The sequence below is a fragment of the Equus przewalskii genome, chromosome 5 (genome assembly GCF_037783145.1).
Source record: "Equus przewalskii isolate Varuska chromosome 5, EquPr2, whole genome shotgun sequence".
Lineage (NCBI taxonomy): Eukaryota > Metazoa > Chordata > Mammalia > Perissodactyla > Equidae > Equus > Equus przewalskii.
The window spans coordinates 17,938,967-17,956,763 of record NC_091835.1 but is presented as its reverse complement, the minus strand read 5'-3'; the positions used below and the strand labels follow the sequence as shown (position 1 = coordinate 17,956,763).

The 17,797-nt window shown below is 36.8% G+C and overlaps 1 protein-coding gene and 1 long non-coding RNA gene across 52 annotated transcripts in view; one reads left to right on the top strand and one right to left on the bottom strand.

The window, feature by feature from the left end:
• SP100 (SP100 nuclear antigen) overlaps positions 1-17,797 on the bottom strand; it is a 91,641-nt gene that overhangs the window by 21,555 nt on the left and 52,289 nt on the right. For all 50 annotated transcript variants that reach the window (XM_070620089.1, XM_070620090.1, XM_070620096.1 and 47 more), the window contains 3 exons: positions 16,072-16,128; positions 15,050-15,103; positions 2,694-2,738 (listed from right to left, as the gene is read on the bottom strand). In XM_070620089.1, coding sequence (XP_070476190.1) covers positions 2,694-2,738; positions 15,050-15,103; positions 16,072-16,128 — 156 coding nt within the window. The remainder of the gene's footprint in view (positions 1-2,693; positions 2,739-15,049; positions 15,104-16,071; positions 16,129-17,797) is intronic.
• On the top strand, positions 455-16,589 carry LOC139083466 (uncharacterized). Of its 2 annotated transcripts, none has more exons than XR_011540188.1 (3): positions 455-818; positions 4,312-4,478; positions 15,778-16,589. It is a non-coding gene; the product is annotated as an uncharacterized lncRNA (long non-coding RNA). The 2 variants fall into 2 exon arrangements; XR_011540187.1 differs by having other exon boundaries at positions 478-818; positions 4,305-4,478; positions 15,778-16,586.

The window sequence follows — 17,797 nt, the reverse complement described above, 5'->3', positions numbered from 1 at the left end:
CCATGTTCAAACATGTTGATCTCCAGGGCAGGGCCATGAAGTGTTCACTCACCCTTCCTTCCTTCCTCTCTTCCCTTGTTCCTCTTTTACTCCTTCCCTCCCTCCCTCTGTCTATGTCTGTCTTCAGTTCTATGGCTGGACTACATTTGAGGCTTGTTCACCCAAAGACATCTTGGACAAACACATTCTTTTTCTGTCCCTCTGTGTCTTTCTCTGCTACTGTTGGATTCACCTTTCACCAAAGCCTGTTGAGGCAAAATGAGCTATGGGTATAAAAGTAGTTTAGTTCAGATTACCAGAGTTTTCCTTACTGCAAAATTCGATGTTTAAGAACTGCTAATAATACAAAGTTATAATACTTTATAATTGTTCTTGTGAATTTTCTTGCTCAAATATGCCACAGGAAGTAGGAGTGGCTGTTAGTGGGTTTCCTGTTCAAATATTGTCTATGAACATCACAGACTTGCTATAGAAATTGAGTAAAGTGCTCCCCTCCCCTCCAGGCAAGTGAGAAGGTTCAGCTTTAAGATAATTGATCTGTGTCTCCAGGAATTTGAGGGAGGCAGAGAAGTTTAAAGACTCAAGTCTGGAGAGTCTAGATGCTCTGTTTATCTTGTTGACTATGTTGAGAACCAGCTACATGCCCACTGACAATAGGACCATGAAGAGGCATGATTCTCATGGGCCTCCCTGAGGAAGGGAGGGGCTCAGTTAGTTCTTCTTGAGAGATGCTCTGTCCGGAAGTATCATTTGGATGGATAAGGTGACCCCAGCAGAAGTGTGGACCTCCTAGAAGCTGGGAGACTAAGACGGAAGTGGTAAGCAGTCAATCGGAGTTCCTATATTAGGGGAACTTCAGTGTTCTTAAGAAGGGGTCTCTGAAGAACTCATAAATGTTGCTAATGAAACCCCCATATTTGGGAGGCATGATGGATCCATCGTAAGAGGGCCACTCTTACTCCTTAGCACTTCTTTCTCTTTCTCCTCCCAAAACTTGAATTAGCTAAAAGTGGTAAATACTAGATGGGGTTAGAGAGGAAGAATGGATGAGAGAAGAGGCTGGCCTCAACCAACTTCCTCAGTACATAGTTGCCTGTTTTAATATTACATCAGCTCCGACTTTTTAATAATGAATAAGAATATCCCTGCTGCTGAAAGGGACTAGCATAGCTCTGGGGCTTACCCAAGACTTCATCCTGGGGCATAAAAAATACTATTTGAGAGAACACATTTGAAAAGAAAGCAGGAGAAGGAACAAATGTGATTTGAACTTAGACTACAAATTCCCACTGTTTTAATAAAGCAGCTAAGGTAGAAAGGTTTCACAAAAACTCAGAAGAAAAAAAATCTTAGACCTGGTTAAGTATAACCTGGGAAATAACCAAGATGATAAAGATAAGCATAGAGATAAAATGATAGAGATGCTAGAAATATATGTATATATTTATTTATATTTAAATGTGTTTATACTTTTGTTATATTACACAAATATATGAATACGTATTTGTGATAGAATTAGTCAGAAGAAATGGAAAGGAAATAAGATGTATCCACATACGTTTTTAACTCTAGAGGAAGAAGCTCTGCCACCTCTACAGTACCATATAAACCTAGTAGCAGTATTTTATATAATGTGATGTTAAAGAATGAACAAAAGAAATAAAGTCTACGAGAGAAACATAGGTAGAATGGCAGAGGGAATGGAAAAAGAAGAGAGGCAAGGAAGAGGAAGAAAAGAAGGAATGCAATAGAAATGAAAAATTGCAGAACCTAATGCAGAAAATGGAGCGCCACTCATCTCTTTCATCCTCTACTGCACAAACAGTGTGATGTCTGCTCTGATTGAGGTTTAAATAACTGTGTTTCCCAGGTTTAGATCTGATGTGGTACCAGGACTCTGTCTTCTGCTTAATTGATTCAAGTTCCCTGTGTATGTTTCTCCTTATTCTGTTGAGGGCTGTGCTCCTTAGTTACAACAAACCTTTCCAACGCTTTCTCCTTGTCCCTCATTTCCCACTCAAGGCTGACTTGTCTCTGTTCACATAGCTCTGTGCTGCATCTGGGTTCCAGTTCCTTTTCTTGTCAGAGGCCAATGGAGAGTCTGAATTTTCCTCCTTGATTGAGGAAATCAGTGACTTTGGATGAAAACATGGAGGGCAAGTAAGCAGATTGCTATTTGTCACCCATAATCATTCTCTTTTTCTGCCATAGGAATAGAGTTACAGCTGGACCTAAGACTGTCTGACTAGAGATCATATTTCTCAGACTCACTTGCAGCTAGCTCTGGTCCTGTGACTAAGTTTTGGCCAATGGGATATGAGCTGAAGACTCTGGGTCTTTCCACTAAAAGAAATAGATAGGTGATTTCCTTGTCCATTTCTCCCATTCCTACTGGTTGAGAGACAATGGTAACCAGATAACTTTCTTGGGCCCAGAGAGAGAAACCATATGTTGAGGAAGGCAGGTTCTTCCTAACATTTCTGGACTATTTGATGAAAGAGAAACAAATTATGTGATTTAAGCAGTTGTATTTTTGGGTCTCTTTGTTACAATGACTTAGCCTGTATTACTCTAAATAATCCACTAGTGATGAAGCCCATAGGAGGTTTCTGGGCTGCAGCAAAGATGGGGTCTGGCAGGAAGATCAGTGCTGCAGTAAGCTCACACATGTGAATCCTCACATTTATTCTTACCTTTTCGGAGACTGTTTTTTTTATTCATACAACGTCTCTTTTTTCCTGCAAATAGAAAAGAAAATAATCCTTTAGAATTATAAACAGAGATTTATAAGCTTTATGTGTCAGTAACCTTCAAGAACTTTATTTTTGTCTTCATTCCACTTTTGGGATAACTCCCTAGCTACCAACATATCATCTTGGTTGTCATTACACTGAAAATAATAGCAATGAAAACATTTACACGGTACCTGGCATTTACAGTATGCTTTTACATATTCAATGAGGTGTTCTCATTCACAATAAAGGAAACGTAAAAAGCAACAGAAATCAGCAGAAGCTGACAGAAGAGAGGGAAGGTCATAGGGGTCAAGGACCAGTAGATTTCACCAGTACAGTGCACATCCTGGAATTTAGAGCCTTGCCATGAAAAGCTAAGGCTATCATCCATGTTCTCGATACCAAAACTTAAGAAAGAAGTAAAAGAAAAAAAAAAGCCCCTCAGAGAAATGAAGACAAGTTTAGAAGGAAAATAAAAGAGATTAGACGTTTCAGAAATTAAAGTGAAGGGATTGATTATAGAAAGTAGAAAAGGAAACAAAGACGTTTAAGAACAATTTAGAAAACTTTGAGAGAAAATAAGGAAGAATCACTGGAGTTCTTGAAGAAGAAAATCAAAGTAATGGAGGAAATACTTAAAGATAAACTCAAGAAAAACGTTACTGAGATTATAACAAAAAATTGAATATACATATTATAAATACATATATTTTCACTCTGTAGTGGAGAAAATTGACTTCAAACATTTAACCTTGAAATACATTCCAGAAAACTTACTGGACTTTAAAGGTAAAGAAAGAATTAAATGGGCAGACTAGGCAAAAAGATTAAGTCATTTTTCAAAGGAGGGGGACCTTATTGGCTACAGAATTTTCCACAGTAACAGGACAGTGGATGAAAATCTACAAGATACTTCTAGAAATAAATAGTGAGCAAATTATTTTTCAGGTATAAATAACAAAAACAAATACTTTTGAATAGAAAAATTGTGTAAATATCATTCCTATGAGTCCATATATTGAGAAAACTACTGAAGGATCCACTTCAGCAAACCAAGACAAAATCGGAAAATTTGGGGAAAGGGATTCAAATAAAAGTGTGGAGTGAGGTGACAGACCAGAATGATCAACAGTTATCCCCTGGCAATATGGAAATAGTATAATAGCAAAAAGAAAAACAAAAAGTAGGAGGAAGGGGAAAATATGGGTGGTGGAGCAAGGTTATCATCTGTTATATAGCCAGAAGTCAAAGGGTATTATTTGGACAAATCAAGGGGTAAACATAAAGGACACTTAATAGGTGAGAGGTAAACATAAAGGGAACATCAGGGCCTAAACTGGATAAGAGAGGAAAGAGACTGGACAGAGGAAAACGACGTATGCTGATTTTACGAATCTTTCAGGTGGTAAACTAATGAATACTGTCTAAAATAGAGGACCAAAAGTGTCACATACAGGTAATCCTTTTTTTTTTTTTAAAGATTGACACGTGAGCTAAGCTAACATCTGTTGAGAATCTTCTTTTCTTTTTTTTTCCTTCTTCTTCTCCCCAATCCCCCCCCCCCCCCAGTACATAGTTGTATATTCTAGTTGCAGGTCTTTCTGGCTCTGCTCTGTGGGATGCCACCTCAGCATGACTTGATGAGCGGTGCCACGTCTGCGCCCAGGATCCGAACCAGTGAAACCCTGGGCCACCAAAGTGGAGCACGCCAACTTAACCACTCGGCCACAAGGCTGCCCCAAGGTAATTCTAAGAGTAATCACTAGAGCAAAAATACAAACCTTTCTAAATATCAGAAATATATAATCCTAATCAATGAAAATATGGGACATGAGCAAGGGCTCAACCACTCATTTCTCTTAAGGGAAAGATGCAAAAGTGGCTCAGATTTCTTCTACTCAGATGCCATTGACCAGAACTTAGTCATGTGGCCAGGGCTAACTGCAGGGACGGTTGAGAGGTTTAGTCTTAGCTAAGCAGCCATGTGACCAGTTGTAGCCATGTGACCAGCTGTAACGACTAGAACAAAAATGCAAATCTTAAATATCAGAAGTACACACACGCACATAAATGTATAGAAGACAGAATGCAGAGAGTCAACATTTTTAATATTCAAGATACTAGAATATATAATACAAATTCATCTAACAGAAATAAGATCAAACATTTTGGTCCTATCAATAAAAGCAAATGGGCTTAACTCATTTAAATAAAAGATTTTGAGATTAAATTACACAGTAGATCTCAACTTTCAATCATGTTAGGGACTCATGTAAAAACATTAAAATATTGAAAATAAATGTATAGGCAAAGGTATATTCAGCCTACATCAGCTGAAACAAACCAGGGAATCATGATATGAATAGCAAAAGAAAACATAACTCAGGCCAAAAAGTTTTAAGCAAGTAGAAATTACAGGAAATACAATGAGAAATACGTAGAAACACACTACTAGTAGACAACTTTATTTTTACCTTCCTCAGTCCATGAGATATCAAGTGGACAAAATGAGGAAGCTATGATACATTTAACTAGGTTGATATGACTGATACATATTCAGCTCCATATTGAGAAAATAGAGAATACACATTTTTTTCCCACCCTTTCTTAAACAACCCTTGGGTCAAAGAAGAAATATACATCCAAACGGCAGGCTATCTAGCAAGTAACAACAGCAAAAATATTGCCTGTGAGAACCTATGCATTATCTAACTTAAAAAACATTAATTTTAGAAAGAATGAAAAAATATATATATACAACCAATCTTCATTATTCATGGGTTCCATATTTGGGAACTCTCTTGCTAAACTTTATTTGTAATCCCCAAATCAATCACTTATGGCACTTTCAAGGTCATTCACAGACATGTGCAGAGTAGTAAAAAGATTTGAGTTGCTGGATGCACATGTTCCTAGCTGAAGTTGAATAAGGTGATGCTCTGCCTTCTTGTCTCAGATCTCATTCTGTAAACAAGCGTCCTTTCGTGATCTATGGAGTGCCGTGTTTTTTGCATTTTTAAAAATTTAATATATGTATGATCTACCCATTAGTGTAGGTGGAGTGTTAAATTCCTCTACTATTATTGTTGACTGTCTATTTCCCCTTTTATGTCTGTTAATAATTTCTTTATATATTTAGGTGCTTCTAGGTTGGGTGCATAGATATTTACAAGTGTTATATTCTCTTGTTGGAGTGTTCCCTTTATCATTATGTAGTGTCCTTCTTTGTCTCTTGTTACAGTTTATGTTTTAAAGCCTGTTTCATCTGATATAAATATCGTTACTCCAGCTTTCTTTTCATTGCCATTTGCATGGAGTATCTTTTTCCATCCCTTCACTTTCAGTTTGTGAGTGTCTTTAGGTCTGAAGCATGTCTCTTGTATGCAGCATAGATATAGGTCTTTTTTTTTTTTTTTATCCAGTAAGCCACCCTATGCCTTTTGACTGGAATATTTAGTCCATTGATATTTAAAGTAGCTATTGATAAGTATGTACTTATTGCTATTTTGTTACTTTTTTTCTGGGTGTTTTAGTAATTCTTCTCTGTTCTTTTCTTCTTCTCTTGCTCTTGTCCCTTGTGGTTTGATGGCTTTTTTTGATATCATATCTAACTTCTTTTTTTGTGCCTGGCTGCAGAGGTTGTAGGCACCCTGTCTATGTGGGTCCACAAGCTGCCTGAGGGCTTGCTGTTGGGTGGGGCCAGTCCCTAGGGTGGGCTTCCTGCCCTAGCTGAGCTGGTTTGAATCAGTGCTCCAGTGGGTGCGGCAGACTGTGGGCTAACAGGCCAGCAGAAGAACTCCAATGGTGTCTTCCAGCGTCTGTGTCAGCACGCCTGTACTAGGTCACAGTAATGGCTACCACCAATGTCTCAGTCCCTGGAGAGATCTCACCTCTCACCAAGATGCACCCAGAGCCTATCAGATGAACCTTTTCACCAAAGGACTGTGCACCTTTCTTTCTGGTGATTTTAGGTTGCTTTCTGAAACAGGTGAATTTGTGCATGGGCCTTTTAAGAGCCAGCCTTTACCCCCTTATGTCCAATAGCTTTTCTGGGGGTATTCCCCATTGTTGTTAGTAGCTAGCACAGCCAGATATTATGACACTCATCTTGGTTGTGCTGAGTCTAATGTGTGTTTATAGCAGTTATGCTCCCCTACTCAGATCCCCTGCTCCTCCAGGGAAGGCTTCGTACCTTAAGGTTGCTCCTGGCCAGCTGTGAAGTGCCGTGGTTCTTGAAGGTGGCTTTTTTCCTCTCCAGAAAGGAATTTCTGCCTCTTTCATCTCACTTAGCACTGTCCCTTGTGGTGGGGGTTCTTTTTTATCCAGTTTTCAGTTCTCTCTCAGGGGTAATTTTTCCAAGAGTAGTTGTAAATTGGTTGTGTCTGTGGGAGGAGGTGAGTTCAGAGTCCTCTTACCCACCATCTTGACACCGTCTCCAATTTTGCTCTTTAAAATGGCCCCCAAGGGGCTGGCCCAGTGGTGCAGTGGTTAAGTTCACACGTTCTGCTTTGGTGGCCCGGGATTCACCAGTTTGGATCCCCAGTGCGGACATGGCACTGCCTGGCACTGTGGTAGGCGTCCCACATATAAAGTATAGGAAGATGGGCATGGATGTTGGCTCAGGGCCAGTCTTCCTCAGCAAAAAGAGGAGGATTGGCAGCAGATGTTAGTTCAGGGCTAATCTTCCTCCAAAAAAAAAAGGCCCCCAAGTGTAGTGGTGAAGTGTTATCTAGCATTCCTAAGCACAAAAAGGCTGTGCCTTATGGAGAAAAGATGTGTGTTAGAGAACTTCATTCAGGCATGAGTTATAATACTATTGGCTGTGATTTCAACATTAATGAATCTTCATATATATTAAGTCATCTTTAAACAGAGACATTCATAAAACAAAGGTATGTATTGATCAGTTGACAAAAATGTTATGAACAGAGGCTTGCAGGAACACAGCCCTCCATTTCCTCTAGCAGCAATAGTTCAATATTAGCTGACTCAGTGTTTGGGTGGCTTTACAGAACATATCTACCACGAATAAGGAGAATCAGCTGTATATGTATATATATGTTTACATGTATAAATACATAACACACAGTGTATTTTAAGAATCCACCCACTTTTTTCATTGTTTATTTTTTTGTTTATTTTTAAAGATCAGCACCTGAACTAACAACTTGCCAATCTCTCTCTTTTTTTGTTTTTGCTTTTTCTCCCCAACCGCCCCCCCCCCCCCCGTAGATAGTTGTATACTTTTAGTTGTGGGTCCTTCTAGTTGTGGCATGTGGGATGCCACCTCAACAAGGCCTGATGAGTGCTGCCATGTCCGTGCGCAGTATCTGAACCAGCGAAAACCTGGGCTGCCGAAGTGGAGTGCGCGAACTTAACCACTCGGCCATGGGGCCGGCCCCTTCCTTGTTTTTTATTTCAGTTATTGTACTTTTCAATCCAGATTTCTATTTTTTAATATAATTTCTATCTCTTTATTGATATTTACTATTTGGTGAGAAGTCATTTTCTTACTTTTTTCATATGGTTTACATTAGTTCATTGAATATATTTAAAACAGCTGATTTAAAGCCTTTGTTTAATTGATGTCAAAGAACTGTCTGCCTATATTTTCTTCTAGGAATTTTATAGTTTCAGGTCTTACATTCAAGTCTTTAATCCATTTTGTATTTATTTTTGTATATGGTGTGAGATAGTGGTCCAGTTTCATTATTTTGTGTATAGCTGTCCAGTTTTCTCAACATCATTTATTGAAGAGATGTCTTTTCCCCATTGTATATTCTTGCCTCCTTCATCATAGATTAATTGACCATATATGTGTGAATTTACTTCTGGGCTCTCTATTCTATTCCATTAATCTATATCTATTTTTGTGCCAGGACTGTACCATTTTCATCACTATTGCTTTGTAGTATAGTTTGAAATCAGGGAGCATGGTGCCTCCAGCTTTGTTCTTCTTTTTCAAGATTGCTTTGGCTATTCAGGGTCTTTTCTTGTTCCATACAAATTTTAGGATTCTTTGTTCTAGTTCTGTGATAAATGCCATTGGTACTTTGATGGGGATTGCATTGAATCTGTAGATTTCTTTGGGTAGCATGGACATTTTAACAATATTAATTCTTCCAATATATGAGCACAGTTTATCTTTCCATTTATTTGTGTCATCTTTAATGTATTTCATCAATGTCTCATAGTTTTCAGAGTACAGATCTTTTACCTCTTTGTTTAAATTTATTCCTAGGTATTTTATCCTTTTTGATCAATGTAAATGGGGTTGTTTTCTTAACTTCTCTTTCTGATAGCTTGTTATTAGTGCATAGAAACCCAACCGATTTCTGTATTTCAATTTTGTATCCTACAACTTTACTCAATTCATTTATTAGTTCTAATAGTTTTTTTGAGGTAGTCTTTAGGGTTTTAAATATATAGCATCACGTCATCTGCAAATAGTGACAGTTTTACTTCTTTCTTTCCAATTTGGATGACTTTTATTTCTTTTTCTTACTTAATTGCTGTGGTAGGACTTGCAATACTATGTTGAATAAAAGTGGCGAGAGTGGTCATCCTTGTCTTGTTCCTGATCTTAGAGGAAAAGCTTTCAGCTTTTTACCATTGAGTATGATGTTGGTTGTAATTCTACTTTTGAGTATTTATCCAAAGAAAACAAAACCACTAATTTGAAGGACTAGCCTGGTGTTGTAGTGGTTAAGTTCATGTGCTCTGCTTTGGCATCTGAGGGTTTGTGGGTTCACATCCCGGGTGGCAACCTACACATGGCTCATGAAGCCATGCTCTGGCAGCGTCCTACATATAAAATAGAAGAAGGTTGGCACAGATGTGAGCTCAGGGCTGAGCTTCCTCACCAAAACAAACAAACCCCCCCAAACCTCCCCCTAATTTGAAGAGATATATGCACCCCTATGCTCACTTTAGCATTATTTACAACAACCAAGCTATGGAAGCAACCTAAGTGTCCATCAATAGATGAATGGATAAAGAAGATGTGGTATATATACACAATGGAACATTACTCAGCCATAAAAAAAGAATGAAATCTTGCCATTTGTGATAATGTGTGTGGACCTAGGGGGGAATTATGCTAAGTGAAATAAGTCAGATAGAGAAAGATAAATACCACATGACTTTACTTATATGTCAAATCTAAAAGACAAAAACAAACAAGACTAAACAGAAACAGACTCATAGATACAGGAAACAAACGTGGTTACCAGAGCTGGGAAGAGGTTGAGGGTGGGCAATATAGGTGAAGAGGATTAAGAGGTATAAACTTCCAGTTATAAAATAAATGTTATGGGTATGTAATGTACTGCATAGGAAATATATCCAATAATATTGTAATAACTTTGTATGGTGACAGATGGTAACTAGACTTATTGTGGTGATCATTTTGTAACGTACATAAATATTGAATCACTCTGATGTACACTTGAAATGAATAGGATATTGTATGTCAATTATACTTAAATAAAAAAATAAAACTTTCATCTAGTAATTCCTGTATCTGGTCTTCCTTAGGGACTATTTCTGTTTTTCCTGAGTATAGGAAAATACTTTGTTGTTTCTTTGCATGTCAAGTAATTTTTTTAAAAAGCCTGACATTTTATGTAATACAATATGGTAACTCTGGAAATCAGATACTCCTCTCTCCCCCAATTTTGTTGCTATTGCTGTTTGTTGTTGTTACTGCTAGCTTTTATTGTTTATTTAGTGCTTTTTTTCTGAACTAATTCTGTAAAGTCTGTATTTTTTGCCAGGTGGCCACTGTAGTCTCTGTTCAGTTAGCTTAGTAGTCAGCTAATGATTAGAAAGAGATTTCCTTAAATATCTGGAACTGGTAAGTTTCCCAGTCTTTGCCAAGGGGTCTTTGCCTGTGTTGATGCATGGCTTCAACAAATAGCTAGGCAGTTTACAACTCTACCTTAGCTCTCACTTCCTTCTTGCACAGAACCTCAAGGTTAGCCCGAGGTGAGAGCTCAGGTCTTTCTTAGCTCTTTCCTGAGTGTGCACACAGCCCTAGGTACATGTACTTCCCTAGACATGTGTGTGACCTTCTAGATGACCAGAAACATGTTCGAGTTTTATATATAGATGTATTTATATTTATTATATATATAGCACTTATTATATATAAATATATATGTATTAAATATAATTTTTTATAATATTTATTTATATATAATTTAACATTTATTTATATATAATTTATATATTTAATATATTTTCTTATAATTTATAATTGTATATATTTATATGTAACATCTTTATATTATATATCTACATAAGCATATTTCTATATTATGTATAAACATTTACATATAATATATAATTATACATTTATATATAAAGTATATGTATTTATATATGTTAGAGTATTATACACATGTGTATTTTCAGAATCCACCCATCCACTGCCACCAGCTTAGTCCAATCCACCATCATACTTTCCCAAACCATTATAATGACCTCCTTACTGATCTCTCATCCTACACCCTCCTAAAGTCTTTTTCCATGTGAATTCCAGGGCAATCTTTTAAAAACATAATTCAGATCATATCATTCCTCAGGTCACAACTTTCCAATGTCTTCTCCTTTTACTAAGACAAGAATCTAAAGTCTTTACCATGACCTGTAAGGTCTACATGATCCTGACAAACCACTTCCCCCTCCATCCCCTCTACTTCCCCAGCCAGTGGCCTCCGTGCCACTTCCTCAAAAAACCATGCACGTTCTGTCTTGGGCTTTGCACTAAGGTCTTCTCAGCCTCACCTCTGTGGCTTAGTCCATTATCTCATTTGGCTATGTACTTATTTTTCAATTTGCCAATGAGGCTCTCCCTGGACACCCTATATAAGATGGCATGTTTCTTTTACTCTATATCTCCATTACTCCTTATTTTATACTTATTTGTGTATTGCCTATATCCCCCCATTAGAATGTAAACTCAATATAATTTTGTTCACTTCTTTATCTCTACTGAGTGGCTTTGACAATAAATATTTGTTGAATAAATGAATGAAGAATCTAAAAAGAAAAGAGAATAAATAAATAGTGAGATATATCATGTTCATGAATTGGAAGACTCAATATTTTAGAGATGTCATTTCTTTCCAAATTCATTCTATACAATTGCAATAAAAAATTCAACAGGGTTTTTTAGGGAACTTGATAAGATGATACCAAAATTTATATGAAAGAGCAAATGATTATAATAGCCAAGACAATTCCGAAAAAGAAAAAAATTGAGAGAAACTTGCTTTACCAGATATCAAGATATTATAAGGTTTAATATTTAATAGGGTATACTATGTGTTGATGCAGAATAGATAGAGCAATGGATCAGACTAGAAAGCCCAGAAATAAATCCATACATATATAGCAGTTTGATGCATGCCATATGTGACATTACACATTATGGGAGAAGCTGAGACAATTGATTACCTATGTCAGAAAACATTAGACCCCTACCTCATATCACACACACAAAAATCAATTCTAAAAGGATTAAAGATCTAAATGAGGAAAGAAATGAGTGTATTCGCCTGGTATTCCCAGAAGCCAATGTTGAGATAAGAGTGTGTGCTCAGTAAGTTTATTTTTGAAACTACCTTAAGCTTCAGGAATAGAGAAATGGGAAGAAGGAAAGAGTCAGAGAGAAAGCCAACTGGATTGGTTGCCACTGTGGTCAACTGGTTCCTGATCCTGCTGGGGATCCCTTGAGGAGCCATAAAAAAATGATTCTCAAACTGTTCATCCTAAAAATGGAATCACTGGATCCTGTCCTCCATTGGTCAAGATGTCCCATAAAAGAGGAAAGATATGAAAAGATAACCTGAAAGGTAGCTTCAGGTTAGGTCAAGATTTCTTAAATAAGATAGAGAAGCATAAGCACAAGGATAATATAGACTAATTAGATTACATAAAGATAAAATCTTCCATACATAAAAAACATGATACAACAGGTGAAAAGACAGATCAAAGGGTGATATAAAAGAAGCTGGAGGGGATATTTAAGAAATGGAGACCAGGGAAGGCCTCTCTGAGGAAGAGACAGTTGAGCTGAGAAGAAAAGTATTTTATGTAGCGTCAACATCAAGTGCAAACTTCCTGAGGCAGAAACTTACTCAGTTTGTTCAAAGAGGCCAGAGTAGTATGTGAAAGAAAGAATGGTAAGAGATGAGATTTAAGAGGTGATCAAAGGGGCAGCTTATGTAATGCTTTTAGGCATGGTAAGGAGGTTAAACTTTTGTCTAGGTTCGACTGGAAACCGTTGAAAGGGTGTAAGTAATTGGGTGTCAGACTATTGAGTGGAGAATGAATTATACGTGGGCTGATACAGATTTAAGTGACAAGACGGGTGGCTGTAGTAGAAAAATCTATATACTTCCTATTTTACTGCTTTTAGGTAAAATCTTTTTCAGGCCCTTCTCTGTTTCTGCCAACAAAATTGAACTCTATGGGTCTGTGTTTCTTATAAAACTAAAGAAATTTCAGAGACCAGACTTTAAAAATGTAAGTCTTCATAACTAACAAAATTACAGGAAAAGATGGAGGGAAAGTCCTCTCAATTCATAGCTGTGGAAGGAGAGAGACCGTTCTATACCATAAAACTAATGTAAAGAATCTGATTTGACAAAGTGTCAAAATGAGAAATTTCATAAGAAGAGAAGTCTTGTTCTCTTGAAAAATACGGAGATGTGTCTATTCGTAACCATTACCAATTTGTTCTGTTCTCTGTTAACAAAAATTTGTCCTTGGAAGAGTTATTTGAAGGGATCTTGTAACACTCCCCCAAATTAGAAATTGTTTCCACTTCTCATGAAACTAATTTCCAAAGAAACTTTAATTCTGATTGATTGTCTTGAAAACTTTTGGGCCTGGTCATAATATTTTAGGTGATGTCTACGTCTCTAAATTGTATAGACACTTGTAAGATTTTAATGTGATTTAAGAATTTCTGATTTAAGAAATAGATCCTTGGCATTCTGATTTCCTCACATGCAAGTAGTAATCAAATGACCACAGATTTCCTATTTAAATAAAGATTTTGAGATTCTTGTCTCATTTAAATTCACTCCAGCTATAATACAATGGGAAAAAAAGATATTCATAGTAACAGACAAATTTGCACAACATATAAAACAAAAAAAAGTGTAGGAAAATTCTTATCAGAAGAACGTTAAATAAGGTGTGAATAAGTCTACAAAAGTCTCTGTTCTCCTCAAATGAATCTGCAAATTCAATGCATTTCTAATCACAGCTTCCAATGAACTTGGGAAGGAGGTGGGAGGAAGCTTCCTGAGCAGATTCTGAGCTCCACTTTCTTTTCTGTAGCTCCTTCGATTACAAAAGAAAAACCAGTATATAGACAGGTAAAGACACTGTGTGATCAAAGTGATAATTCAAATCACAATGTAGCAGCGTAGGCAATCGCTTTAAAATTTCCACCTCACATACACACAAAAAGGCAAAATCCACGGGATTGTGGATGTAAACATTAAAAATGATCAGGTACTTCAAATGCCCTAGAATCAAATACAGAAAAATATTTAAAAAGTCTTCAGTTAGAAATGGCTGTTGCAAATGATAGGAAACCCAAGACCCAGAGAGCCAAAAGCTGACAAATTTGACTATGTAAAAATTTATAACGTCTCTAAGACAAAAGATTCTAATAACAAACCTATAAGAAAAACAACAAATGAGGTTACATATTAACAACGTATATGACCAAAATTTAACATATATATCATATAAGGATTTCTATATTCATTCAGCATAGTAAGAAAAAGACAAATACCACAATAGGAAACAATGACACAGCATTCTATGACAGAAAATTCTATGAAGAAAAACAAATGACCAATAAACTAAAAATGCTCAATCACACCAGAAATGAAGGGTGCCATGTTAAAGCAGTCCTTAAATAAGACTTTTTATAGATCAATTAAAAATGTTAAATGCTTTTATCATCTAGATATAATACATTAATTTTTAAAAGCAAGAAAAGGAAAGTATATATAGAATTACCGTATTTAGATAAATAAAAATATATTCCAAAATGTATAAATACATGCATGAAAAACTGGGGAAAGATATACACCAACATTTATAAGAAACATACATTTAAAATCAGAGTAAAAAGCAACAGGAAGACATGAGCATTTTGAAAAAAATAGTTACTTTAAAGGCATTCATTTTCTGTCATATGAAAGGTATAGAAAATGCTAATAAACTTTAGCATTAAAAGATAGTTCAATTGTAACATCAAAATCAAGTAAATTCTTAATCACTCTTACTTCTTTTCCCACTGTGTTTTCCCAAAGTAGAATTGTTTCCAATATCCATGGTATCTAGAAAGTAATAAGCAGAGGTCAGAGAAGCGTAACTTATGAATAAAAATTACAAATGTTATTGTGGAAGGCGTGAATTTATAATGATGTTCTGAGTATCATTTCCCTGTCTCCATTCTAAAGGAACTAGACAGGCAACGAAGTGCTATCTAAGGTCTTGCTTTATTTCTCTGAGACTTTGAAAAAGCTCTTAATTACATATGTGCATCACTTTCCTCATTTACGAAACAAGGATAACAACAGTTGTCCTATTCAGGCTTTAACTTTTTTATGAAGATGAAGTAAGATTTTATTTGCAAGAGTTAATGAGAAGTCACTATATAAATCAATAACGTGCTGGAGGGCATCCTTCAAAACGAAACGTTGAGTTTAAGAATAGTTCTCAGAGGTCTTTTTTCCTGACAGTTAGCAGGACCATTTGTCTTTTGAGCCCTTTCCAAGGTAGTGACAGAGTGACACTATCGTCTATCAGCAGAAGAACACTTGGATTTCTTTGTTCCACGGGTAAAGGTAGAAGTCACTATATAACTCCAGCACTTTAGTATCAATATGCCAATATAGTAAATGAGATACTGCTGTTTTTGCCAGTGTATTTCTTCTACATCATCCATGTGTAATCAAGATGGCCCATTCTATTAAACACAACTTTGTAACAATCTCTTGTCTGCCTGCAGTTCCCAAAAGGATCAGATCAAGCAAATGCAGAAAGTGGGATTACGGCATTGACTGGACCCACTTCTCGTCACAGTGTGCTCAGACTGAAATGCAGCAGGAAACAGGATCTCTGATTTCAGACACCTGACATCCTGCAGCCCAGGCCCTGCAGTTTTAATCTTCATAACTGGCCCACGCCCTGTTGATGGGCTGCCTGATGTTCTTTTTGAACCTTGAACACCAACCACAGACATACGCAGGTTCTATTGTATCCGCTGAACCACCTCCACCCAAAGGCCCATGGGCAGCCTTACCCATCATGTCAGATGGTTGATTATTCTCAGTTCTTGCTTCTTGGCTTCCTGGAACACCTTTTGAAAAACACATGATATAGGAACATTTCTCATTTCCAGGTTCTTGTAGCACTGCTCTTAAGTTGTGATCTGTAAGAAATTTTCATTTGCACCTCCTCCCTTCTGATGATCCTCTTTTTCTCTACTCCCACATCAAAGGATGGTTCTACCTCTGAAATCGTTTTCTCTTCATTGTCTGTCCCTTCCTTTCAACCTGTTTTTTTTTTTTATCCTTTTCGTTTAGCCCAAATCTGTATTTTTGTTTTTCTATTTTTTCTTATATTCTTCTCCATCCACTCATTGATGACTTTTTTTTACATATTTTGAGTACACCTTTATGTGATGTTACTCTTCTCTAGAAATATTATTTATTACATTTATATGTATATGCAGTACATATATATAGAATTCAATTGTTAAAATAATTTTTGTAAATATTCTGTATAAATACTATAATAAACTAATTTTTGCCAGACAAATTTCCCAGTGTTGGAATATAGAAAGTGAAAAACTTTTTTCACTCACTCAGCAAGTTTCCTTCTTTTATGTGTCAGATGCTGACAATAATGCAGGGCACAGGATTACTGAAGCATTGGTGCTTGTCAGTCTTATGAGCAACCAGGGAATTGACACACAAATGAGTGAACATATTGAAATATGATATACGATAACAGATCATATAGGGGTGCATAAAGCAAGAAGAACTAGCCTAGTTTGAGATGAGGAACCTCTCCCTGAGGATGTATCACGGAAGCAGGAGTTGGCCAAATTAGGGAGGAAGGAGGTCAAGATGATAATACTAAATGGATGGAGAAGCTTGTGCAAAGGTCAGGGTTCAGCAAATGTGAATAACCAAAAGGAGTTTAGCATGTCTGAACATGGAGTGAGAGAATAAGGGGCAATGAAGAGGATGGAGAAAGAGGCAGGAGTCCCAAAGTAGGTGGCTTTGGAGACCACACAAAGGGTAACTGACTTAATCCTAAAGGAAATTAAAGGATATTTCATTTTATGTAGGAAGCAGCATGAACATATTTGCATTTTTGAAAGATCAATTTAACTAAATCACTTAGAATACATCTTGTGGGAGGAAGTTAGAAGGAAGACAAACAGGAGACTGTGGCTCCAGTTCAAGTAACAAGTGATATAGATATGGGTTAGAGTGATAGCTATGGGAATAGAGATAAATGGACAGGTTGGAGACACTTAAAAGAATTGATGGAGTTAGTGACAGATGGGGTATATCGACTGAGGAGATGGCAGTGCCATGGATGACTCTGAGAATTTAAATTTGAAAGAATGGGTAAATTGATGCTGGTTTTAAAGGAAAATATGTGCTCGCTTTTGGAAGTGTTGAGTTTGAAGGTCTTGAGAGAGACCCACGTAAATAGAGAAGACTAGAACTTTCAGAACCTTGGACAAAGACTTTCCCGACAATTGAATGATTGAGTTTAGACATTTACACAGGGCTAGGTTGGATATCTATGCTTAGGAAGCATTAGGTTGTGGATGGTGATTGAAGGCATAAGAGTGGATGAAACACCTGGGGTGAGGTCTCTTGTAATCTGGGTGAGTTACAGGCTCTACTTCGATTCCTGGGGACACTTTACCCTGAAAACTCACTTCTATCGTGAGCCACTTCTGTGCCAATGTTGCTTTTGTCTTATGATCATTTCAGATCCCACAATTT